General features: G+C 40.8%; 3 protein-coding genes and 1 non-coding gene across 7 annotated transcripts in view; 3 read left to right on the forward strand and 1 right to left on the reverse strand.

Annotated features, from left to right (window-relative positions):
• Positions 1 to 10,220, forward strand: part of arfip2b (ADP-ribosylation factor interacting protein 2b) — a 16,192-nt gene extending 5,972 nt beyond the window's left edge. Inside the window, exons 3-10 of one of the 4 annotated variants that reach the window (XM_008333225.3) lie at positions 623 to 679; positions 3,110 to 3,218; positions 3,301 to 3,357; positions 5,436 to 5,551; positions 5,636 to 5,857; positions 5,960 to 6,117; positions 6,204 to 6,378; positions 6,520 to 10,220. In XM_008333225.3, the coding sequence (XP_008331447.1) occupies positions 623 to 679; positions 3,110 to 3,218; positions 3,301 to 3,357; positions 5,436 to 5,551; positions 5,636 to 5,857; positions 5,960 to 6,117; positions 6,204 to 6,378; positions 6,520 to 6,675 (1,050 nt within the window). In that variant the 3' untranslated portion in view covers positions 6,676 to 10,220. The remainder of the gene's footprint in view (positions 1 to 622; positions 680 to 3,109; positions 3,219 to 3,300; positions 3,358 to 5,435; positions 5,552 to 5,635; positions 5,858 to 5,959; positions 6,118 to 6,203; positions 6,379 to 6,519) is intronic. The other 3 variants (XM_008333227.3, XM_008333226.3, XM_025065736.1) reach the window with 3 other exon arrangements.
• Positions 10,221 to 10,743: 523 nt separating this feature from the next.
• On the forward strand, positions 10,744 to 17,902 carry LOC103395497 (FH2 domain-containing protein 1-like). The gene is made up of 13 exons (XM_008333224.3): positions 10,744 to 11,383; positions 11,500 to 11,698; positions 12,440 to 12,961; positions 13,641 to 13,702; positions 14,246 to 14,348; positions 14,583 to 14,668; positions 14,840 to 14,940; positions 15,043 to 15,113; positions 15,217 to 15,324; positions 15,409 to 15,479; positions 15,582 to 15,699; positions 15,801 to 15,965; positions 16,682 to 17,902. Exons 3-13 carry the CDS (start codon positions 12,509 to 12,511, stop codon positions 17,681 to 17,683), a joined length of 2,340 nt encoding a protein of 779 aa, XP_008331446.2. The 5' UTR covers positions 10,744 to 11,383; positions 11,500 to 11,698; positions 12,440 to 12,508; the 3' UTR covers positions 17,684 to 17,902.
• A 1,346-nt stretch (positions 17,903 to 19,248) lies between these two features.
• LOC103395496 (tripartite motif-containing protein 3-like) overlaps positions 19,249 to 26,405 on the forward strand; it is a gene marked incomplete at its 3' end in the record, with an annotated part of 21,404 nt that continues 14,247 nt past the window's right edge. The window contains exons 1-2 of the mRNA XM_025065861.1: positions 19,249 to 19,724; positions 20,694 to 20,774. The remainder of the gene's footprint in view (positions 19,725 to 20,693; positions 20,775 to 26,405) is intronic.
• On the reverse strand, positions 20,118 to 20,189 carry trnaw-cca (transfer RNA tryptophan (anticodon CCA)). The gene has a single exon. It is a non-coding gene; the product is annotated as a tRNA-Trp (tRNA).

Below are 26,405 nucleotides of genomic sequence, written 5' to 3' on the forward strand. Positions count from 1 at the left end.
CTCCCTTGGCATGGGGTCTGACCTCGTTCACAGGGGTCACAAAAGTGCACTTTAGGTCCAACAGCTACAGCTGACACAGTGTAGTGCATTAGAGAAAGAAGAAGGGAAAAAAACCCTCAATTTTTTTTTTTTAAACCTTAACCTCTGACTGTAACTGAGATTTTCTTCTAAGAGAATCAAAGTGTAAAGCCAATTTTTTGGCCTCTCAGCCTGAGAGTCGGAGTCTTTGTGTCAGTTCAAGTTTCTGCATTCCTGTTTCATCCTGTGTTCCATAGCCTGAGAGTCGATTTGTATTTTTTTTATTTATTTATTTATTTAGTTATTGTTGAATCAAAAATAATGTTTTTTCCTCCAGTTCCTCAGACGTGACAATCAATCAACGTTTGTCATTATCACTGCTCTCCAGTCTGGATCTGTGCTGGATCTGTGCTCTGTGAACATGTCAAAATGTTTTACCAGGATTTTTTTTTCTTTTTTTTAAACATTGTTTTATCTTGTTTCATGACCCACATCCTGGCTTTTCCTTTTGTCTTCTTTCATTTTTCATTTATTTCTCCTATTTCTCTGTTTTGTTCTTGTTGTGTTTGTTACCTCCTTCCCCTCCTCCCCCGTTCCTGTGCAGGCTGCAAAGATGCAGTGGAGCTTAAATGAGAAAGTAGGAAGCTCCAGAGGCGGCAGGGTGAGCAGGCCATTTGTGTGTGTTTTCATGTCGGTGGTGTGTGGCACCGCTCAGTGGTTTGACTTAATGTGGCGTTAATTTGCCTCACATGGCTGCATCAGTGCGTGTCTGCAGAAAATGTCATGATTCCTCATTTTAATGGCAAACCACTGTGCTGCCGGGTGACGTGGCTCCTACTAACTTTAGCCGAGAGGAACATCTCAGACAGTACTTACTGTTCAAGTAGTGTACGGCTAACATAGAGTTGTGTGTCATTTCGTCAAGATTAGCATGTTCAGTCTGTAGTGAGCTAACATACAGTAGCTTAGCCAGTGTGTTTGTGTGTGTCCACACCTGGGTGATGATTGTGTCAGTGTGTGTGGGGCTTCAGTGATTTATGGTGGGTGTTGGATCACAAAATAATCCAGGGTGGCTTCCTGTGAAATCATCATGCCATACTAATTATTTAACTTAAATTGACTTTTTTTTTCCCCCTGTTGTTGATTACTTTATTTCAAGGTCAGTTTTCTAAGGTGTTGATTTTATGGTAAGACATTGACATAGCCATGTCACTGCTAATGTGATTTTCCCAGGAGTTTACCAGAAGAGCTCCTGCTTGTTCCCGCTGTGACTCCATATGAATTGAAATCTATTTGAAAATGAGGCTACACACCACTGGAGTTATGAGCTCAGTGTCGGCTACAGGCAGCATCGACTGAGCCCAATCAAATTTGATATGGTTTTGGTAACTCCTCCAGGAGGAATCATAAGATGTCAGGACATACAGTCTCCAAGGTCTTTAAATATACCATTCAGTGTTAGCACTGTACAAATGCAATTTGAGAGACCAGCGTGATGTTGAATCACTCGGGTGGTCTCCCTTTCTTTACTGATTTTTTTCTAAATATAATTGTTTTCAAAAGTGACTTTGGTCACAGGATATGCTAACTGTTCTGTAATTTCATTGTCCAGTCATGGGTCACAAAGGGCTAGGATGTTGATCAGTATGAGCATGATATTGTCATCATGCATCTAGTCCTAGTACAGAAAAGATCTGCAGTCTCAACTTAAACTTTCCTTAAGAAATATATGTAATGTTATTGATGTCAGGGTGACTGTCAGAGTCAGGCTCTCAGACACCAAGTAGATGAGGTTTATGTTTTGATATATTGCTAGAGAACAGATGACTTTTATTGATTTATTTTTTTCCTGCCTGAAGGCTGGAGATTTTACTCTTGCTGCTCAAATCACAACATGAGCATATTTATGGCCTGGCTGAAGCATCAAACATCCAACCAGTGTGTTTGTTTACACGGAGGAAACGGTCAGCGCTTTCTTGTCGCTATTTAACCAAGCCCAAGACTGCAGGAAATGTCCTAAACATCCTGCTCTGTGTTCATTTGTAAGTGGACCGTAGGAGTCTCTGCCCATCTAGGAGTCACTGTGTGGTTTATTAAGGAAAAGGAAAAAGAAATTAGATTTTTTATGTCATCTTAAGTGTTTTTTTTTTTCAGCAGAGGTTGATACTGTAATATGTGATTACATCATGGTAAAAGTCCTGGCATCGTAAAAAATGATTGAAATGATTTAGATCACCGGCTGATTGGACAGATTTGTACCCAGCAGTCATGGAGTTTGGAGAACACTCAGGACAGTTCTCCAGTCCGTAACATGGCCAGTTATAGAGACAAACAACCATTCACACTAACATTCACACCTTTGGTGAATGTAGAGTGAATAATTGACTTAATCTTTTGTGTGTTTGCAAAGTGGGAGGAACCTGGAAAGTACCCGAAAAAGACCCATGCAAGATCGAAGCACAAAACCTGCTGCAGGAGATGTGCTGACATCTGTTGCCACCGTGTGGCGCCTGTTCAATAGTTCAATTACTTTAGAGACAGAAGTAGTAGAAGATGAATTAACTTTATTGGTCATTTAAATCCATAAAAATGTTTGGATCAAACTGACCTTCTGACGGCGAACCAAGCCTGTTAAAAGTGGTTTCTGGTTAAAAGGGCTTTTCTCCATTGGAATCACTGGGTTGGTTGTATTTGGTCAGAACCCAGGGTCTCCTGTGTGTGTTGTAAACTCACCGGTGACCAAGATTCTGCTCCGATTCAGTCAGGTTATTCATTGACTTCAGCTAAGTGGTAGGTTTCCTGCTTCTATAGTTGTCCCTGTTGACTTCCAGATAAGTAGGACAATGTCTGGCTCTGGTGAATGTGTGTTGTTTGTGTGTGTGTTCAGACTAACCTTTTCTAACAAAGCCCCGTTTGCCCCCCTGGCCCCCTCTTAAATAAACCTTTGAATGAGACGGTCTGAGCTGTGAGAGTGGAACTCACCGGTGGTAACCTCCTCTCTGTTTGTGTCCCACCCTCTACTACCCCGAAAACCCTTCCCTCTGTGCTTCTTTTGATTCTTTTAATTTTGGCCGATCCTGACCACGTTCAGGATCTACAGCAGGTGATGGTGTCGGGTCCCAATCTGAACGAGACCAGCATCGTGTCAGGGGGTTATGGAGGAGCCGCAGAGGGAATCATACCCACCAGCTCGGTCAAAGGTAAAGTCCTGTTGTTTCAGAGGAAATCAGTGACACTAACGCCTGATCGTCATGTTTCTGAATCTGTGTCCAACTCTGTCAGGACCTGCTGTGAGCTACAACGCAGACTTTAACAAAAGGATCCCAGTTACAGGACTAGGTAGCTCCTCCGCACCTGATAGAGCTGGAAACAATGAGCGGATTTCCAAAATGGGATTTGAAACATGTTGAAGTTGCACAGGATTTTCATGAAATATAGATATAGAGTATTTACTGAAACTTTAATGCCAGTAAATATCCAAGCGTCGACAAGTTACTAAAAACAAATAAGTTAAATGGACTCGACACCTGGGACATTATAGTTTCTCACACTGACCCCATGTGGTCAGACGATTGTACCACAGTTGTAATCTCTTTGTGTGTGTGAAGACTTATTCTCAAAGACTGGATAAGAACCTTTGAATGTGTCACCGACCTTTTTTTTAATTTTTAGTATTTGATTTTAGTATTAGCGACCTCTGGTGTCAAAGGGTATTTTACTTTTTAAGCCCGTTCAAAAATGGACACATGGTAGTTAAAGACTAATTCTCATGTGACGAACCTCCTTAAATCCTAGTTTGGAAAGACGATCATGGGGGATGGAGCAGAGTGTGACCTCTGTGTGTAACTGGCAACTGTTTTCTTGAACATAGGTGTGGTTTGGGATCAAGATTCTTTACTAACACTCTTTTTTTGTGTCTTTTCTGTTTTATATTTTATTATGACTTTAAACTTATCAATCTTCTTGGTCAGTGATGAGGAAAGTCTTTTGTCATAGCTGGAGTCTGTAGACTTTAGATCGTGTCCTGCATTATTTATTTCCTCTTCAAAGGAAGGCTGATCCATCATATTCAGTGTCACTCATCTTTTGGTCCTGCTGCAGATCAGTCGGCCCCCGTCTTCACCGCCACTCATCTTTCTACATTGTTCACTGTCACACACTAAACTTTGTCTTCTCATCTCTGTTCTTTTCTTTCTTTCTCTCACATCCCCTCCTACACTCCCTCCTCCACTCTGTTTATTTATTTGTTGTTGTTTTTTTTTGGCTTCTCTTCTGAATTTCCCTGCTAATGAAATTCCTCCTTCACTCTCATCTACACAATCATTTCATTCCATGAAAACAACCACAAACCAATTCCCACTCACCTAATGCATTCCCACCCCTCCACCCCCTCCCCATCGACCAACCGTGCGCTGTCGCAGAACTGCGTATGAAGGCCAGGAGAAGTAGTGTTCCTCCACGCACTTCTGTCAGCAGCCATACAGCAGGTCCATCACATGAATGCAAAGGTACTGCAGAGGAGAGTAGTGTGTATCCACGGTAAAATTCTGTCCTCTGCATATTTTTTAAAAAATCAATTAGGTTAGCTTTAGTTTAGCAGTGACCCATAATATCCATGCACAGACATGAATATTGTCACGTCAGTCAAGAGTGTTCCTCCGTGTTCCAATCATCCCTTAACTGTGGTTTAACACAGTGGTTCTCAAACTTTTTTACACCAAATACAACCTCTGAAAACATTGGGCTCTCCTTGTGCAATACCTGTATGTCCCAACAGCTGTCGCTGTTCAGTTAAGCACAGTATTTGAGAAGCGAATATTAACACTGGTACTCAGATTTAATTCTGTGCTGAGCTGAACTCACACAACAACCGACACACATTGTTAGCAAGAATATATAAAAACTGTTCTTTTCGATTTCTATTCCTCTTTTTGAGAGCCCAAGTATCACAGCTGGTTCACGTACCATAGTTTGAGAATCACTAGTGTTGTACCTGGAGTTGGTGGTGGGTTTGAATTTTGTGGGAAAAGAATCATTCTGGAAAGGGATTTTTTTTCTGTTAAAAATCCACTGATTATACGTAAGAAATGGATGTAGTTACTTGGAATGTGGCTCAGTTAAAGCAGCCATCGCTCAGATAACTGCAACATTGACAGTTGAATTGACTGCTATCAATCACAGTGCAACATTGACAGTTGAATTGACTGCTGTCAATCACACAGACATCTCACATGTCCATTCATTTGCTCCAACCCTAAAAAATATTTTCTTCTAACTCCACTGGAATACTTTGGGTTAACTTTAAGAACGTTGATGAGTTCATGGCTACATCCATTTCTTAATTGTATTCTGTTCATTAATGTTGATGTCTGACATGTGACCCCCCCCCTCCCTGCCACCTGTCTGTGACCTGTCAGGTTCCAACATGCACCACAGCAGCAGTAGCTCGTCACTGACGCCGGATGAAATGAGCCGCGGCGTGGCTGTGGAAAAACTAGAAACGGTGAAGAAGTGGGGTCTCAACACCTATAAGGTATCTACGGTTTTGTGTTGTTCCAGTGTTTCTCATGACACGGAAATGAAATCTTCTGCTGATTTTATTTATTTTTTTTGCCAGTGTACGAAACAAATGCTCTCAGAACGTTTTGGTCGGGCTTCCCGGACCGTGGACCTGGAGCTGGAGGCTCAGATCGAAGTGCTGAGAGACACAAAGAGGAAATATGAGAACGTGCTGCGACTGGCCAGAGCACTGACCAACCACTTCTACAACATGGTGCAGACGCAGCACGCGCTGGGTGACACCTTCGCCGACCTCAGTCAGAAATCTCCAGAACTACGGGTGAGGCAGCAACGATTTAGGGACGCGACGCAACAATGTTGGACTCCTGAAAAGTAGTGTTTTTTATTTTTATAACCCGTTTCTCTGTGTTGTTTTGTACAGGATGAGTTTGGCTACAATGCAGAGACTCAGAAGTTGCTGTGTAAGAACGGCGAGACTCTGCTGGGTGCCGTTAACTTCTTTGTGTCCAGCATCAACACGTTAGTCAACAAGACGATGGAGGACACGTTGATGACCATCAAGATGTTTGAAAGTGCCAGGTAATGTGCCACACAGTACAGTACAGTCTATTCACATTTCACATCATCACTTGAATGATTGCTTTTCATTGATGACTTTTATTCAGACTGGAGTTTGACGCTTACCGGTCAGACCTGGAGGAACTGAGTTTGGGTCCGAGGGATGCTGTAGCCATGGCCCGTATAGACGATGCTCAGCAGGAGTACCAGGTGCAGAAGGACAAGTACGAACGCCTGCGTTCAGACGTCATCATTAAACTCAAGTTCCTGGAAGAGAACAAGGTGACCTGCAGCAGGAACTGTCTCTTTGGTGATGAAATTACACAAAACACTTCTGACCTTTTTCTCTGCTCCCAGCCGGAACTGTCTCTGTGATGAAATTACACAAAAGACATCTGACCTTTTTGTCTGCTCCAATCTCAGGTAAAGGTGATGCACAAGCAGCTCCTGCTCTTCCACAACGCCATCTCCGCCTACTTTGCTGGCAACCAGCAGCAGCTGGAGCAAACACTGAAGCAGTTCAACATAAAGCTGAGGCCCCCGGGGGCAGACAAGCCCTCCTGGTTAGAGGAGCAATGAGAGGGCCCCCGTTGCTGGACCTCCTCCTGCAGCCTCCTCCTCGACCACCACCGCTCCACCTGTTTCCTGTTGAAACCCCAACGTACAGAGGACCAGAACAGAGGGAGGACACGTGCAGACAAATGGGTGGATGAAGGAGAATGAGACGATTGTGAGGCTGGATGATTGGACAGATGAGTGGACGATGAATCACAGGGTGTTGGTGAAGAACGTGCTGATGCAGCAGGAAACACGATGCCAGTTGAATGAACAGTCTCTCTTGGGGCTTTTTATTGCCACCACTCCTGATTGTCTTTTTTTTTTCTCACTCCAACTTCGTTCTTGTGCTTCGTTCCCTTCTTAGTTTCTCCCCTTTCTCTCATCTCCTCCTCCGTCTAACTCTCCATTAATGTTCGCCGTGTCTGTTCTTATGTTGTTCATATTTATGGGCTATTGTTGTTCTCCCGTAGAACTGAGCTACAGTTTGACCCCGGACCTTGGTAGCAACAGAGACAGGTGAGGAGAAAACGGATTCCTATCTCCCTAACTATACCTGAAATACTAAATTAATTTTAAAAAGTACACACAGAGGGATGTGCACTATTCACTGGAAGAGCAAAGAGCAGCACTGGATCCCTTTTTATAAATACATCTATAATTATTTGTAGATTACAACAAAAAAGATTTATGTTTTAGAGTTTGTTTTAATTTGAATGTTGCTTCATTTTCTAACCACTTCTATATTTTATTTCTGGCCTCAGAGTAAGTGAAGAATAGTTCTCAGACAGCATCGACCGTGGGGTTTAGACATCAACCAAAAAGTGCCCCGGGTGACAGTAACAACATGGGACGTGACATCACTTTGCATATCCACTCATTTTAAGATTCTTACATCGATGCCCATCAGTCACTGCTTTAAGCTGAGGAAATACGACCAGATTTTTTTTTGCCAAATTTCTACCCATGATTGTCAGTCCACTCTGGTCTGTACTAGTTGTGGTCGGCATTGCCTGACCTGACCTGATCTGATCTGATCTCATTTGCCATAAAACAAACACATTTGGATCATGTGACGTCATTACATAATGAACTGCAAACACATGTTGCCAACAGCCAATAAAAAAAGAGAATAATAACAAGATAATCTCAATGATTGTAAACAGAGACCAGCAAACCTGCACCACAGAAACTGAGATTATAAAGACTAATGAGCTTTTGGCAGGAGCACAAGTGTCTTTATAAAGTTGGTAACAGAGCAAACCTCCCTGGATCTGAACGCATCGCCTGGTTTGTAGTTGGATTGGCAAATCATGTCGTTGGTATTCCCTTATTGGATGCAGTTGTTAGGTGTGTGTGTGACTCCCCAATCCTTCTGTTGCCATGCTAAAATCTGCTCATACCAGTCCATCAGTGTGGACTCTTCTGTAATGACTGAAATCGTCTTCTGCAGCTCCTGAGTTCATCAGATTCTGCATCAGGAGAAACTCTGCAGCTCACTTTGTCAGCAAACATTTCCCTCTCACCGTGTAACAAACTGTATCTGTGTTCCTCCAACCCGGGGGGTTTTTCAAAGCCTGACATTGTCAGCCAAACGCTTTTTTCCTGTATTAGTTAATTTAGCTGTTTTTCCCAAATCCTCCAATCTTTTTTTTTCTGTTTTTTTTCTTCACACTCTCTAGTCCCAGGAGTCTCAAAAGATTTTTTTTTCAATAATGATTTTGTTTGAAATTGGGTTTGAAAAAAAAACAAGCGTCTATATCGCCCTCTAGAGTCTGCTCATGGAAATTCTAGCTGGACCCCAGTGTGTCAGATTCATTTGTAATGTGCATGTGGTCAGTATAAAAAAGTCTTTTGAATCTTTGTATAAAACCTTACGGAGAGTTCATCATTCCACATTGACTTCTAAATTTGCTCAGACTGCATCAACGTATATTAAATTGGGGTTGATTACTACGATAAGAAACTATACACTTTATTAACAATTCTGCACACTGAAGATGAAAATAGCTGTGCATAAATTACAAATACTAATATTTTAACATTAAATATTTTTATTTTTGGTGATCAGTTTAGTAGTAGTGGTGTGTATTTTTTGTTTTTTGTTTTTTTTTGTCTCTGTTGTTCCAATAGAATACAATCATACATTTTTGACAATTACAAACCTGTTTTTGCTGCAAAAAATATAATTGTAGCACAAATGTAAAGATAGAATATTATGTAGAAATGTATTTATTCATTGGTTGTATTTTATTAATCTATTGAAATTGACTTATTTCTACACTGGAACCTGAAAATTGTGCTAATTACTTGATTTATCTACAATATCACGGTTTTGCGCAAAAGTCTTGGGCCACTTTTTGGAAATATATTTTCTAGAATATATTAAGCAGATGTTATTATATAACCCCTTCATACGATTAATCAGCTTGCAAGCGGAAAATGATCTGGTGACCAAAGAGGTTGACGTTAAAGAAAACAAGAGGAAGCCAAATCAAAACTTCACATTTAGTTTCTCTCTGAGCTTTTACTTTGAGAAAAAAAAAAAAATCAACACCTTGCAGTTTTTGTCCGATGCCAATTTAAACAATTTCCCAGTCCAAACAAGCTTGGTCCAAAGTTGTCCCCCTGAAGGACGGCAGCCAAAAAGTTTTTATTTGGTTTTAAAGTATTGGTCTAAAGTGCCAACTTTCAATATGTTTTTTTGAAGATGTCTGGTAAAATTTGCAGTACCTGATTATTAACTTGTGTCTTTCATCATCTGTCTTTCATAGTACGCTACTTTGTTTTGTTGCATCTTGTTATAATTCAATAATTCTTGGCCATTAAAACTCTGCATAATTTCCCGCTTGTTGCAGCTTCAAGACTTTTGCGCAAGTGCTGTCAAACCTATTTGCAGAAGACAAACTCAAATGAAAGGTTGAATTAATCTTGTTTGAAATGAAGATAATCCTGTGTCATTAACATTTATCCATGCTGCTTTTAGCATCACTTAACGGTTTAAGTGTTCTGGCTATTTTGCATTTTCAGGCAGATGTAGATCAATAGTAAAAAGTGCAGATGTGTGTGAACGCACTTTTGCCTTTCCACGCTGACAAAACTGCTTTTAGTTCACGGAAATGATCAGAAAAAACAGATTGTTTCACTTTAACTTGAAAACAAAGATATTCTTCTTCTTTTATGGATCTCCTTTGTTAAAAGTGAAAGGTCTGTAAAATCCTGGTCTCATTTTAGACTTAGTTTACTGTTACATTTTTCCAGCTCACAGTTTGTTTAACCATCACACAGCAATATTAAAAACAAAATCTGACTCCTTTTTTCCCATCCCTAAGAAAATCCCTCTCCCTAACAATGGAAAAAGGATTTATCAAGGAAGAAATGTTATTGGTGTACAATCAATGTTTCCCCAGGTGGCGCTGGCTGATTGTACATTAGATGTTGAGTAAAGACTCTGTCAAGGTTTGATGTAAACTCTGCCTTTTTTCCCTCTTTCAGACCTAAAAAAAATCCCCACCACATTTCCAATGGAACACAATTAAAAGAAGACATTTTCAAATGTTCTGCTTAGATTCTCTGTTTTGTGTATTTACTGTACATGTATGTTATTGACAGGACGACCAGTTTGCGTGCTCCGCCACCTAAGGTTATGTATGTTCTTTTATTTCTGTTGCTCACCATGAGGGGTGGGGGGTTTGAAAGGTGGCTTTTTACCTCACTGTGTAATGTTTTTAATTGGATTCCAGTAGCATTTTAGTAACCATCTTTGGCTTACCTCCAGGTATTTATAGGACGATTTTAAGAATCAAACTTTACACAAATTACAAATCTGTAATTTGTTTATTTTTGCCATTCCCTAAACTTCTTCCTGGCTTATTTTTTGATTTTATAGCGTAGTTTTAGTTGTAAATGGGATGTTATATTTAGGCTATTTTTAGTTAGAAAAAATTTTATTTAGATTTTTGTGACTTTTTGTAAAATGCACTGTTCATTTTTTAGTTAGAAAAAATTTTATTTAGATTTGTGTGACTTTTTGTAAAATGCACTGTTTTTTTTTTCATTTTAGTCTAAGTTTAGCATTTTCCCCCTAGTGTTTTTTTTCTTTTCTTTTCATTTTAGTCTAAGTTAGCTACATTTTATCTTTCAGCTAAGAGCAGATTTAATGATATCTTTAGTTTAAGCTGTTTCTCATTTATGGTTGTGTAATAACCTATTCTGGCATTTTGTTACTTTTATTTATGTGTTTATTGTATTGTACAGTAGTACTTCCTTTCTTTGTTTAACAGTGTACTTTTTGCAGGGCCAGTCGTGTATAAATTATTACAACAGCAGACACTGATATCAGAAGGAAACACTTTTATAGGACGTATTACTACAGCCAACGATACAAGCAGCGTTAACATATGGAATAATTCAAGTGAGTGCCAATAAATAATAAAATATAATTTATGTACCAGCGCAGCCAAACCATCGTGCAGAGATATTAGGATGTTAAATTAAAAACACGTACTGGCATGCCGAGAAAATGTTAAGTTGTATCCCGGTCAGACAACAGCTTTTTCAGAAACACATGAGTCGAACGGAGGAGGAAGTTTCAGAAGAGTTCCAGCTGTCATGGAGGAAGTTTAATGGCTGGGACTCAAAAGTCTGCGGATCGCCTTAACCACAGGATTCAACTTTTATGTGGCTGAACCCAGATGCTGCTCCACATCCGTCATTATATTTACTAAAGAGTGTAGGTTTCTAAAGATGAGTTGGCATAAATATACTATTTTTTTGGCATAATATTTCATAATCATCTAATCTATTTTTTATCTTTTTCTTTTCTTTATTTCTGTTGTTAATTTAAAGTTGATCGAACTTCTGACGTCCTCTCAAAAACGCGGGCGTTCCCTACGTGAGCCGTTCTTGGCCCTGATTGGTGGATTTGGCCCCTGCACCTGCGCCGCTGCTGCTGTTGGTGAGTGAGTCTGTTACTGAGTCAGAGGAGGAACACGAGGTGACACTACACTGAGGATTTAACAAATATATTCTATAAAGAGGAAGGTTGGTGAGTAAGACAGTCTGTATTATTTACTTTTTTTTGTTTAATTATTCGATATTTACCGGTTCCTGTGACACTTCCGGTTCTTTTTTTTTCTACTATGTGTAGTTATTTAGGATTGTTTTTGGAGTAAACTCTTCATAGCTCTGGCAAACATCTTTCCTAGCTCTGCTAACTACACCAAATGTCTATGGTTTCTCGTCCTCTTTTTGCAGTGTCTTGTTTAAAGAGAATAACGTTAGCAAACAGCAGGTTTGCCACAATTGGGGTTTAATGTTTACCTGTAGAAATTACTTTGAATGGTGGATTCTATGCCGAATATTTCATCGACTTATATAAATATGGTAAATTGCATCACAAGTGACGGGAGACATTTTCTTAACAGTTAAGAAGAAGGTATTTCAAAATGAACAATTTTTCAAAGAGGTTTTGTTTATCGTTAAGCATAGTAAACAAGTGCTTCGACAACGACCATAAGTGACAAATGAAACAGAAACAGAAAAAAATCTTAGCTTAAATTTCTTTAGTTGCTATGAATAAGTAATGAGTTTACTTTTCGTTTAATTTTGCTTTATTTGGGGGGAAATTATGTAATTGTTGGGAACAAATGGCATTCAAAATATGTTGTTTTGTTATTTCTGTATTTTGGCATATTTTTTTCTATTTTTGCCATTTTTATTTTAGAAAGAAATGAAGAAATATATTTTTGATAAATAAATTAAAATATTTAACAAACTGATTCCACAGCTTCTTGTCAGATCTGATTGGCTGTAAGTGGGGAGCCTTCCGTCCATCATCCTGGGATTGGATATACAAATGGAGGAAGTGTTGATTCTAAAATCTGAGACAAGTTCTAATGGCTCTCCTCAAGACTCGGACCTCCAAGAATCTCTCGCTCTGCCTCCCAGTATGTGTGTTATTGCTGCTGCTGCACCTCCTCTTCTTCCACCACCACCACCACCACCACCACCACCACCTCCTCCTCCACCACCTCCACCACCGCCTCCTCCTCTGAACCCTTCTTTCAGCTCCCGGAATGCCCATCGGAAATCCATGAAAAAGCTGAACTGGGACACTCTGCCCAGTCAGCGTGTTCTGGGCACACTGAACGTCTGGACCTCTAATCGGCCTCAGAGGGACCTGGTTCTGGACATTCGAAGCATGGAGGAGTTGTTCAGTCACATAGACAAGCGGGCCTCCCTACGTAACCCGGGGATCATGGGGGTGAGGAAGAGCGCCGGCATGGAGCTCCTTCTACAGGAGCCACAGGTGAAGACGTTTCTGTTTTGGAAAACTTTGTCAATGGTGTTAAAAATCCAACATATATTTGTACTTAAAACTTAGACAATATCGGGCTGTAGTTAGGGAACTAATCAACTGACCAGTAGGAAGTGAGGTTTATAACTTCCACTCCACTTAAAGCACCAGTGAGGAAGTGTTAATGCAGAGAGAGTTGGGGAGAATTTTGACTTCCCTGTTACCTGAACACAGTGGTCCTAATTTTAGTATTTATCTTCAAACTCAGTCCAAATATATACACTATGGTGACACTAAAAATATACTTTAATGCTAATAAAGTTGAATACTGTGGCATAATTTAATTCTTGAAAGGTGTCAAATAAACTGCTTTTTTACAAATACCAATACTTTTTATGCTTCTAATCAAAAAACATGTCAAACTACAAGTTAGTAGAAATATTAGCAATAAACAGTATCAATAGCAGTGGTTCCCAAAGTGGGGGTGGGGACCCTCTTTGGGCAGTGTGGGGCTATTTCCATAGAGGTGTTTTTTTGTAAGGCAATGCAATTTTACATTTCAGTTTTATCTTTATCTGGCCCACAGTGCTGACATTTGTTCATTATTATCTTCTTTTTTTTTTCTTGAATCTTTTGCTAAATTTGACATTCGACCCTGTGGTGTTAACATTTGTGCCCTTCCTCTCTTCAGGTCACAATCCTGGACTCTAAGAAGAGTATGAATGTTGGAATTTTCCTCAGACATTTCAAAAGGTAAATAAAATCAATGAGACTAATTTGTAATAATACATTTTTAAGAAAGGATTCGGTGTTTTGTGGAGAACTGTTCTTCAGAGTCACAAACAGTTCCAGTAACTCGGGAACAACTTTTTACTACTCTGATCTTTGCCCCCGTCGTCAGCCTCTGTATCTGAGGGAACAATATGCAAATGTATCCAAATGACCTTTCAAGCATTGTTGATATAGCAGTATATGGAGCGGTGTTCTAGAGTACATGTCATAAACCAGGGTGATGACACTTTGAATATCAAATGTCTGTGTCAGAGTGTCCTCTCAAATACAACACTGACACATTTGTCTGGGATCATGTGTTGGATGTTGTTACAGCTTTTTTATGTTTCTATTATTATTTAATTAAAACATAATGACAGTGGTATTTTATGGAAACAACGCCACCTTGTGTGTATGCCTCATAATTAGAGATGTTTGTTTCATTGTGACTTCATATTTTATATGTGACTCTGTGTGTGTTGTGATGATTTCTTTCTTGTTATTGTCTTTCGTCTGTGTCTGCAGACCAGTGACTGAAATGGTCCAGGACATCCATCAAGGAAACTGGCTCAGATTTGGAGCAGGAAAACTGAAAGAACTCTGCAAACTGCTGCCGGAAAAAAATGAGGTAAGAGATGTGAACAGCCAATCAGAAGACAGTCATAATGCTTTCAAATTTTGGTTGGCATAAGTCAATGAATGCACATACATATATCATCTATTTTGTTCTATAATTTATTATGTAAAATTAAGATCACACGTTGATTCATCTTCAATTCATTCTTCTCCTGTAACTAAATAAACAACAATATAAATAAATAGAATGACTGCTTTTTTCATTTCCTTTGTGGTTGATGCTCAGGTGAAGCAGCTGCTGTCCTTCACTGGGAACCTGTCAGCGTTACCAGAAGCTGACCAGTTCATGGTGCAGCTGGTCAAGGTACCAGGGTGAGTAGAACGGAAGGAATGGAACTCTTTCAGCCATTGCATTTGATTTATATATATCTGTGTGTTTATGTATATATATGTAGACATATACATACATATATATGTTTATGTATGTACCGTATGTGTATGTAAGCGTCCCACTCATTTCTGTCCCTGTCGTGTCTCCCAAAGCTACGTGGAACGTCTGAAGATGATGCTGTTAAGGGAGGAATTCTTTCCTCTCGTGGAGGAGGTAAAGAACTCTGTTTCTGTCATGACCAAAGCAGCTAATGGTAGGTGTTTACACTAGTACTTTACCGACACCACGTAAAGCGTTTCTTCGTACTAAGCTCCTCGCCTCCTTGTCCTCTCTCCTTGTCCTCTCTCCTCACTAGAGCTGTTGGACTGTGACGACCTCCACTCAGTCATCAGGCTGGTTCTCAAGGCTGGGAATTACATGAACGCTGTTGGTATTTTTGTCTTTTCATCAGTGTTTACAGTCTAGATACGGGCCGTATGTTTGATTGGTTTCGCTGCTACTGAGTGATGACTTGACTGTTACTGTTCAGGGTGGTTACAGCGCCAATGCCATTGGCTTCAGGATGAGCTCTCTGCTCAATTTGGCCGACACCAAGGCCAACAAGCCCGGCATGAACCTCATGCACTACGTGGCCAAGGTGAGAATCCCAACAAACGCTGCAGGAAAATGTTGTGGAACAAGTTTGGTCCTTAAAAACTCAATCATCATGTTCCACCTACAGCAAGCAGAGGACATCGATGCTGAGCTGCTGACCTTCCACAGCCAGCTGGAGAACATCGGCATGGCGTCAAGGTGTCATAACACACAACAGTTTGTCCTTTTCCATTGTTGAAGTTCATGCCATAAACTGACTGTGTTTTTGTTTTTTTTTTTGTTTTTTTTTTCCTTCATCAGAGTTTGTAAAGATGAGGTGGTGGCAGACTTTGACAGAGAGGTGAAGAAGATGAAGGAAGTGAAGCTGTACAGCAGCAGACACCCCGACCTCCTGCAGCAGATGGAGTCATTTCTCATGGTGACGTCCAGTCTTAGTTTTTTTTTAAGAGCAAATTATCACAAAGAAGAAGAAAAAAATAAACATTGTTTTTTACATCGGCTCTTGTTGTAAATTCCCAGAGAGCCAACGCCAAAGTGGCCGACGTGGAATCTTCTCTCCACCAGCTGAACTCTCTGAGTGATGCTGTGGCCGAGTACTTCTGTGAAGATCCAACCACCTTCAAACTGGAGGAGTGCTGCTCCATCTTCCACTCCTTCTGCAAGCGCTTTGACAAAGCAGTGCAGGTTGGGAAATGAACCATATACATGTATGTTAGTATTAAAGATTGTTGAATGACAGTGAGGGTGTTCAGGGAGTGTCCAAATAAATACATATTTGGACATTTTAAGAATATTTTTCTCATCTAAACTGTCCAGGCGAACTGATGTTGGTCTCTGTGGCCCACATTCTAGCATTGGGCTACTGGGAAAAAGGGCAAATGGGCCACCAGAAGCCTAAACAAAAATGCAAATGAATCTATACTTGTGCAGGAGTTGACGTTCTGTGGCCCACATTCTAGCATTGGGCTGCTGGAAAAAATGGCAAATGGGCAACCAGAAGCTTAAAAACCAACTGTCATGAACACTGGGTGGAATCTTAACTTGTGCAGGAGTTGACGGATTCTGCTGCCATCTTGTGGCAGGATATTGTAACTAAGATGTCACATAAATACAGCTATACAAAATGTTGTGATTTAAGTTTGTGTTCAAACTCTGGGTCGGGGACAAATTGTGGTTTATCTGGGTTTCTTGAATGTTTCCTGTGTTTCTGACTGATAATGCATTTTTTAAAATATTTTGTTGAAGCAACTGGAACTATAATTGGTATGTCCTAAAGTATTGTTAGATTACATTTTATTTGACTTGTTTATATGGACATTTATTGTTTGGAAAACTGCATGCAGTTCTCAGATCTATTCACTTCAGAATGGATATGTCACATGTCATGTACTTGTTTGCAGGAGAACCGAGAAAGAGAGGAGGCAGAGAAGAGGCGCAAGCGAAAGGAGAGCATGCGTTTTGCAGCCAAACGACGATCCACAATGTGCAGCTCAGAACCCGAGCCGGTCCAGGACTCGTCCGGCCTGGAGTCGGCCTTGCACAGTTTTCTGTCCACTGTTCCACAAGGTTTATCCAGATGTAGGAGGAACATCCTGCCCCCCATCGAAGGATCGCCCTCCAGCCAGGATTCTCAGACTCCTTCATCAGCAGAAAAAAAAGAGACTTCTACCAAACGTCACAGTCCTGAAGTCAAGTCGCCCAAAATGCTGAAGGAGATCGAGCGAGAAGAAGGATCAGAAAACCAAGAGGAAGCTGAAAAGATGCGAGAGGTTACACGGAAAGTTCTAAAATACCAAAACAGCAAAAGCAGCCTGGACGAAGAGACACTTCCAGGGACACCTTGTCGGTTGCCCGTTGTGCAGAACACTCCCAGTACTCCTTGTACTCCGCGACCAAGAACCAGAGACTTCTTCTTTGCCAACAATGGAGATTTGGGTTCCCCGTGGACCATCCTGAGCCCTTTCACTTCTGACCAAAGAATCATGAGACCCGCTCACAGGCGTAGGGGGTCGCTGCCCTCTGGTGAGGAGGATGATGCAGTCTGGCAGACGGTTGAAGCAGGAACAAAGCCTCCATCTGGGAGTTCTGGTTCTGTTCCAGAGTCCACTCACCATAGACCTGTGTCCCAGGGTCCTGTTGTAAGGTCTGTCTCCGTGGATGAATCAAGACTTTCACCGTTGGCTCGGTTCAGGCTGGGAGAACTGTTCCAAAGGTCGTACTCCTCTGGTTCCAAGACAGAGACTGTAGAAGGAGAGGAGGTTTCGCTGCTTCGCAGTAAAACCAGGAGTCAGGTAGAAGGTCCAGGAAGTGGCTCTGGACTCGTGTCCTTCTTCAGACGAATCGGAGGCAAAAACAAACCCAGTGATGTGGAAGAACAGCCACTGACTGGATGTAAAACTTAACCAACGTCAAGCTCTTAGTCTTATTTTTTTTAAAATTCTGTCTTATTTGTGTTTTTCTCCACTGTCATGGTTTTCCCCTTCAGTGGAACCAAGGCAACCAGAGACTTGCTTTGAACTGTAGCAGCTTAAAGTTTTAGAAGTCGACCCACGTTCAAAAACTGTAACGTGTCCTGTCACTTCTGTCTATTTTTTGTGTCCAATAAAGGTTGAGTTTTTCAATCTTTTTAAGTTTACTTAGGCATGGAATATACAAACACACACCTTGGCTGCGAGAGAAAAGTTACGTACGTTTATCTCGACTTTCAGCTGACGCTCTGATTACAACTGAATGGCACTGAATAGGATTCATTGTTGCCGGGGGATCCACCCTCAGCCCCCGCCTCAGGACCATCTGCCCACTGTTTCTGCCCCACTGTGGGGACTCTCCTCAGCAGTAACTAAGATATTTGGACAGAAACGTCTTGTGTTGCTCGGGCGACTGGGGTTTGTTTCTGTCCGTTTCATCTGAGCCCTCACAGTGTAACAGTAGCCTGGAACAAACAGCTCAGCTGAGACTGACTGACTGACTGTGTGGCCTTGTCCTCCCACTGCTCTGAGCTCACTGGGGACATTTGCCCCGGCCTGGCATTTTAAAAGCCTGGACGTAATGAGTGGGAGGAAAAAGGAGGGAATCAGAAAACTCCAAAATGACTATTCCACTATTCCAAAACAGTTTTCCTTTCTCAAAATCAGTTGCAAAATTTAACTAAATGTAACTAAGATCCTGACTACATGTTAGCTAACCTTTACCTGCCCTATTATGTAGCTTTTTTGCTGCTATTTTGCAAATTTGCTTGATTTATTTATTTTTTTATATTTAACAAACTTGGGATCAAACTCACTGAAGCTAAATTGACTAGCATGACTCCAAGACTTGGCCAACCGCTACTGTAGTTTTAGCTATATTTTTGATTAATCTTAAGACCCACTGTAGCTGTTGTGCAAAAGTATATTTTATAAAAAATATAAATTATGTGCCCCCCCTCCATTTTTTGGCACTTCAGCATTTAGCTAACTTTAATCTGTTTTTGTGGCTAACCCTTAAATGTGCATGTAGTTAGGCTAAGATAATTTCCAGTCCAGAATCTACCTTTCACCTTTGACCTCTTGGCCTTTTCTACAGCTGTTGTGCAAAAGTATATTTTATAAATTTCTAAAAATATAAACTATGTGTCCCCCCCTTCCACCTTTTGGCACCCCAGCACCTAGCTAGCTTGTATCTGCTTTTGTGACTAACCCTTAAATGTGCATGTAGTTAGGCTAAGATAATTTCCAGTCCAGAATCTACCTTTCACCTTTGACCTCTTTTGGTCTTTTCTTTCTATTTTCTGATGAGACTCTACGACAGCTGAGCTTTTCTCATAAATATTAATGTACACGTTTCCACTGGCGGTTCCTCGGAGCATGACGTCACTGTCTTCAGTGTTGACTGACCTGCGTGATGTGAAATTAGAACCTCTGTGTATAATAATAATGGGCTGTTGTGTTCTGATATTCTGTTACAGGGTTTCTAGGATCATCTCAGGGGCGGCAGCTCCTCAGGAGGTAAGGTGACCTCACATAGTTTCACTCTCTCCAGGGTTCTGTATGTGTGTGTGTGTGTGTCCACTTTCTAAATGAGAACATTCTGCATGTCCCCATTTAGCAAAAAGGTACTTCAGGTTCAAGATTAAGGTTAAAGTTAGGATTAGAATTAGGATAATGGTTAAGGTAAGGGGCTGGAAACTGTGCTATGTCTATGTGAAAAGTGTGTGTGTGTGTGTGTGTTCCACAGTGAAAGATGAGACTGGAGCAGAGGAAGGAGGCGGAGTGGGGAGAGAAACTTGGAACAAGTTTTCTTGTAAAAGGCTGAACAGAAAAGAAAGTGTGAGAGGAGTGAGGAGGCCAAAGAGGAGGTCCTGGTCCTGTGTCGGAGCCGCATTTTAAAGGGAACGACAGCAGAGCCAGTAACAAACCTGTGACAAACGTTTATCTTTGGGAAACCTGGACCGTCGTCGTCCAGGTAGGATAATGTTTCACATCATTTTAAGACCAGACTTGAATGTGTTTGTTTATATTTTTAGTTTAACGAAATTGAAGTTTACATTCTGAGATTAGGAGTAAATTACAAGTAATTTAAAATGTTGTTGTTAAATCAAACAAACTAAAAGTTTGTCTACAAATAAGGCTAATTCATTTATTAAAGTTGAAATAAATTTAATTGTTGTCAGTGTCTTGCAAAATGTCAAAAAAAAAAAAAAGGCCAACAAAAAAATAGCTTAACAATACGTGTTTACTCTTTACTTCATCTTTGTCCGTTTGTGTTGAAATTCCGTATTTTATATTCGGCAGAATCGCAATAACATCCTTTTTTTTTTTAAGTAAAATTCTATCGATCTAGCGAGTCCCAAAGAATTGACCCCGACGTGATTTGAACACGCAACCTTCTGATCTGGAGTCAGACGCGCTACCGTTGCGCCACGAGGTCAGCTGTCGTAAACGGCCTCCACTTTTCAATATGAAGTGACATGACCTTGTATTATTTATTCAGTCATTCTCGTGATCTGGTCGTTGGTTCCCTTTGTATATCGTTGTATATCAGCCTTTCCTATTCGTTTTAGGGGATAACGCGAGACTTAAACCCATTTGTTCGTACATGTCCACTGTAATTTATAACTGAAACCCTACGTTTGGCTCCTGACTCAGATAACAAAAAAATGTTTTATTTTAAAGAAGAGGATGACTCGAGACCGCGTTTCTGTTTTCGATCAGTTTTTATCAGCAATGGATGAATATAGTGACAGTGACGGAGGTGTTTTGTCTCACATGTGCCACTAGATGGCGTAGTTTCCATCAGTATTTTAAGTTACAGGCTCAAGTCAACCTTTGAGCTACTTTTGCTCAAGTATTGGAAAGTAAATCCTATTTTATATATTTTTTTTTTTTTACCTATATTTTAAATTGTCCCATTATCCCATTTTTTGTCTTTTAGAAATCGGATGAATTTTGGTTACCACCAAACAAACAAACAACAAACTCATTTTGAGCGGTCTATTCAGAGCAAAATGGAAAGGTAAGTTTTTCTTTTTCTTTCACTTCTTCTTCTCTGCGTTCAGTGCCCACAGGACAACACGGATACCACTTCCTGTAGCCGTTTCAGTATGATCAGCTGTGCCATTATCATCATCACCATCACAGTCAAAAACAGTCATTATATTAGTCACCCACCTTTAAATAGAACTCTGTCCTCAGTGATTAGAGAACCTGCTGTTGTGTGGTGTCTGCACTGATGAGATGTTTTATTATTTATGTCCATGTTTCTGCAGCACCAAACGTTCAAATATTTTAGATGCTGATGTGTTTTTTTATTATTCCTGTTTACATTTTACAGTTTAGATACACAGACTGTAGTTTCAGACAAAACAAGAAAAAAATAAGACTTTTTTTCCCCAAGTACTTTTGTCTGTACTTGGAGAAAAATGACACATTAATGATGTTGTTGTGTAGATTGTGTGAACACACACCCACACTTACTGTACAAAGATTATTTTCCTGGTCAGTGAGTCAAGAGTCTGTTTGTATCTGCAGGGTTTTCAGAACCTGAGCAAAGATGAGCTTTTTACACTTACAGGTTGGAGGGAGAGAGAGGGAGGGAGGGAGTTAGAGGGGTAGAGTCCCAGCCGTCTGTGTTTTCTGCGGCAAAGGATGCAGTCGCCATGGCAACATGGTGCTCCCGCAGCAGAGTCCTGGGAAGATGGTCTGGTCTATGACAAAAGTCTGGACCCAAACAACAAAATGAGAAGTTTTACATCAGTAAAACTTGTCAGAAGAGGGAGGGAGTTAGAGGGGTAGAGTACCAGCCATCTGTGTTTTCTGCGGCAAAGGATGCAGTCGCCATGGCAACATGGTGCTCCCGCAGCAGAGTCCTGGGAAGATGGTCTGGTCTATGACAAAAGTCTGGACCCAAACAACAAAATGACAAGTTTTACATCAACCACCAATTGTTTTGTCAGTAAAATCTCTTAATCAAAATGTCTTTTTATTTTCAACAACCAACTCCGTTCAATTCTATCATTGAGACAAAAACATTGAGACCCTCACTTTTTTTTTTTACAAATTATCTACTGGCAAAAATAATCTCTCAGAAAAACTAACAGTTCTGAGATTTTGCTGTTGTTCCTTTTCATGTCCACATGAAGTCATCCACCACAGAGGGTAAATATGAGGAGAGGGAGGGAGAGACTGAGAATTCTCTCCCTCTTTGTTGCCATATCGCCTGCGGGCTGCTCATCTCAGACATGATTGGAGCTCAGGCCACCGCCCATTTTCACAGGAGCCAATCAGCTTGTACAATATCTGCATCTCTGTATCCCCCAGTCTTTCTCTTGCTCTCTCTCTCTCTCCTTCTCCCTCTCTCGCTTATCCCATCATGCACATCCATGCATTCGCGCAGGATGTGTGTGTATGTGTGTGTGTCTCCTTTGACTCCCCTCCTTGGTTTGCTGATGATGACGGTGGGTTTTAAGGACACATGTGTCTCCCACTGGAGGAGAACGTGCTGAGAACTTCCCCCCCATCGTTCTCTCGCTCTCTCACCTGTCAACAGCCTGCTGTAAGTAAAGCTCTCTCACTCATTTCATCAACCTTTGCTGATTTCCAACCACATACTGATTTCCTTCCCTCTCCTTTCCTTTCCTTCCCTCTCCTCTCCTTTCCTTCATGTCTCCTTCTAGATCTCCTTATTCATCCCTCACCTTTTTTCGCTCTGCTGCAACCATACACTCGCTGCGTGCAGAATGTTGCTGCAGGCTGCCTTTGCTTTTGGGGGTCTGTTTTGCCGAAACTGAATGTTTTTGAATGAGCAGCTCGTGTCTGTGTTTCTCTGCTTCCTGACTGTTTAAATATGAGACGAGACAAAAGCTGGAGTTCTTAGTGAGGAATTTAAAAGTACCAGAATTTCTCATTAGCGACACTGAGTCAAAAATTCTGAGTCTGAGAAATGCATATTTGAAAATGCAGGTTTACCTGGACGTCATGTCCACTGCTAACCTTTAGCTTTTTGGGGCTAACTGTTTGTCTTAAATTTAGGCAGTAATGACTTTTGTTTATCGTTATTTGGGGTATTTGTTTGCTTTATTGTTTACTCACTTGTTGCATCACTTATGATAATTCTCATCTTCTCATCTGTAAATCCAAGTTAAAGAGTTATTGAGAGAAAGAGAAAAAAAACGAGGTACTATGAAGAAATTCTAGTTACAACGTACTTTTTTTTTTACATTAAATATTTAATTTAACTGTGAATTTGAATTGTGGTTGGAATACAGTTGGTTTGAAGTTCAGATTCAGCCACAGTGTGTTTTTGAAGTGGGTTTAATGTGCATTAAAAATGACCCATAGCTTGTTGTTTACCACTGTAAAAAAACAAAAAAAGGTAAATGCAGTTGTCAAAATGTGATGCATTTTTATTAGACTTTCTTAGATTCCATTTTGTCCAATAGGAGGAGCAGTTTGATTCCAGACTTTTTATTTTTTAAATACTGCAGCTGCCTGGGAGGAAACACTGTTGTCATAGCCAATGTGTGTGTGGCGTTTTCTCCTCTGCTGCTGAGAGACAGATCAACTCAGTCCTCGCTGCTGGTCCTGAAGTCAGGCACAAGGACATTCTCTAAAAAGGTTAAAATAGTAGAGCGGACGGCTCCTCTGCTGTGTGTGGAGGGACGTGGGGCCTGGAATGTTCAGCTGGCACGGCAGGAATGTCACCAAAGCTGCAGTGGGAGGGAGGACGGGGGAGAGAGAGAGAGAGAGAGGGGGATGTAAACTTTGGAACACGCTGAAATGATGAACTCAGGAGGCGACACTTTTTACAGATGCAGTTTTTTTCCTGTACGGCCGTGGTTCATGATGAATGGTTGGTGCTGATGGTGTGACGGTGCATAGATCAGCATCAGTACGCTCTTCTGTTAGTGCACAGTAAAGGTCGTTCACACAGGGACAAAGTAAAGTGAATGGACTGGGGATAAAAAGGCAGAGCAGGTGGGCCGCAGCCTAGAGGTCATAACTGTGTGTGTGTGCATTTGTTCATACTCATGCATGGTCACGTTGTAGGGTGTGAAGAAGGTCACTGAGGTGATTAAGACCCCAGTCACTGACCCGTGTCCTGATGGATGGGTTTTAACAGACAGCACTGACCAGGTTATGACGTTTGTGAGGATTTTACTGTAGAAAAAAACTTCATCTACTGTTAAAAAATACACTGTGTTTTCACAGTGTTTCTGCTCCTGACACCTGACACTCCATGACACTGTGTGTGGTCCCAGCTTATGTCCACTATCTTTCCTCCCCCCTGTATTTATCACGTCGTCCATCCTCAGGGTAAACACTGCTGGGGACTACACTTGACAATCTGTGGTTAAATATTCAGCCGATCCCAAACTCTAATCTCAACACAACAATAGACTGTATTTTGTGCTGCCGTTTTTTTCTCAGCCGCTCTGAATGCTAGTTAAGCTGCAAATCGCGGATGTATTCCCACAATGCACCAGTGGTCACTGTCTCGATTGGACTCTTTGAAGCGATCATGTGGTGTTGCTTCGTGACTTTCTGCTCTCACAGCATTTACCAAATAGTAATGTGAGTGAAATTCAGAACGACACGTTTCCTGCTCTGACAACAATGGGAATTAAGCCTCTGCCCTAGAAAGATATTGTTGTTGTTTTTAAAAAAAAAAGATATAATTAAAGACCATGCTACGGCAGTAGGGACTCAGTTGTGAGGACGATGAGGAGATACTGATGTCCTGGGAGGAGTGTGTCCAAATCTATCTGTTTTTACTTCTTCTTTCTGTTGTTGCTGCTGCTGCTGTTGTTGTTGGTGTGTTTGGATTCCGGCCTCTTACCTAACCCAGACGATGACACACATCTAAACCTCCCACATAAACACTCAGATATCTGCATGAGAGCGGTGTTTAACTCCGACCCGTCTCTCTGCTCTGCTCTGACATGTTTATGTAAATCCTGTATATGATTAGCTCAGGCTAGCGTCCGTTCCTTCAGTTATTTAAAGAAACACATTATTTCAGGATCAGATCCTTTCAGCCCGCGGTTGTGTCCTGCTTTTACTGGAACAGTTTGAGTCAGAGGGTCAGTGGAGAAGAAGGAAACATTGATGTGCATTTTACATCATTTCGTACTTCTACAATTTTATTCTGCATAAATAATGTGCAGGAAACTTGTTTTGTAGGATGTAATTTTTTTTTTTAAAGTTCCAGAATAAAACCAGAACTTTGAACAATCAGAGAACGGAATTTAAGCTCTCATTTTGGTTTCATTTTTAAAACTTTAAAATGCTAATTTTATATAGTTCATTTAACATCCTTCAAAAGTCAGTCCATTAAGTTTGACCAAATAAAATGGCTAAATATTAGCCGGAAACGAAAAAGTAAAAGTGAGTCAATTACAGAGGAAAGTTAGCAAAAAGAGTGGAAAAGATTGCTAACTGTAATTAGCTAACAGATAACAGATTCACATTATTAGACAAAAACTCCAAAAGAAGCCATAAAATAATGATCGTTAAATAATTAGTAAAGACATCGCTACAGCGTAGCTACGTCAGTTGGATTCTGATGGATTCTCTGGTACAACAGATTAAAAGTAGCGATAAATTGCGTTGTAGAAGCAGTGTAGAGGTTGCCCTCTTGTGGACATAGGTGATATAGCGTACGTGTGCGTTATAAATATACCGCTTCAAACTGCTGTACTACTACTACTACTACTGCTGACTCACAATGAATCACACGTGTAAATGTGAGTGTGAACGGTTGTGAATTAGATGTCAAGACTTCAGATTGTTTCACGTCACCTTAGCAAGTGACTCATCCAGTCGTGACTGCTCGCCGGGCCAAGGGTTTCTGAACTTCAGTGTTCAGAGTGCGTGTGCATGTGAACAGCTGAGTGCACGAGCCTGTCGGTGGTGGTGCTGTGAAGGGATGAGAAGTGATGGCGCTATAAATAAACGTGTATATGTAGTGTATATGTGCTGTATGTATGTATGTATGTATGTAGACGGAGGCTTAGGAGTGGACTGTGCAGAAGAATGGTGGCTTCACGGAGCATGTTAATCACGTTTATTATGTAAATGTGTGTGTGTGTGTGTGTGTGTACTTCTTCAGCTGTGACAGTCTGCTTATGTCATAGATCACATGAAACACTATCATTTTGTGACGGGTTGAGTGGGTTGTTTGTCAACCTGAAGGTTGGAGGTCTGCTTCTCTCGCTGAGGCAAATCTCACAGCTTAACATATACAGCAAGCAGTGCTGTGGTTCCAGGTCACCGAGTGCAGCGAGACATTTACAGAGGAAACATACGGAGCCAAAGCGTAGAGAGCTAAAATGCTAAAGCTAAAAACATGTATTATTTATTTTATTGACATTTTTTTCTATTATGGCTATATGGATTGTATTTTTTTAACATTTTTTTAATAAGAAAATAATTGCCCCTACTGGTGAGCGGTGGAATTGCACAGATATATTTCAGTTTCAAGAGAATAAAAACTCGTTATGCAGTGCTATGAAATGGTCACCAGACTTCCAATGTACTATCATATCAGCTCTTTTGTACTCAGTCCCATTTTTTTCTGGAATATTAGTTTCAGGTGAGGCATTATGGAGGCCCCTGGTGGTCCATCTTCCTCCTTTTTAATAACTGC

Source organism: Cynoglossus semilaevis, chromosome 19 (genome assembly GCF_000523025.1).
Source record: "Cynoglossus semilaevis isolate Cse_v1.0 chromosome 19, Cse_v1.0, whole genome shotgun sequence".
NCBI lineage: Eukaryota > Metazoa > Chordata > Actinopteri > Pleuronectiformes > Cynoglossidae > Cynoglossus > Cynoglossus semilaevis.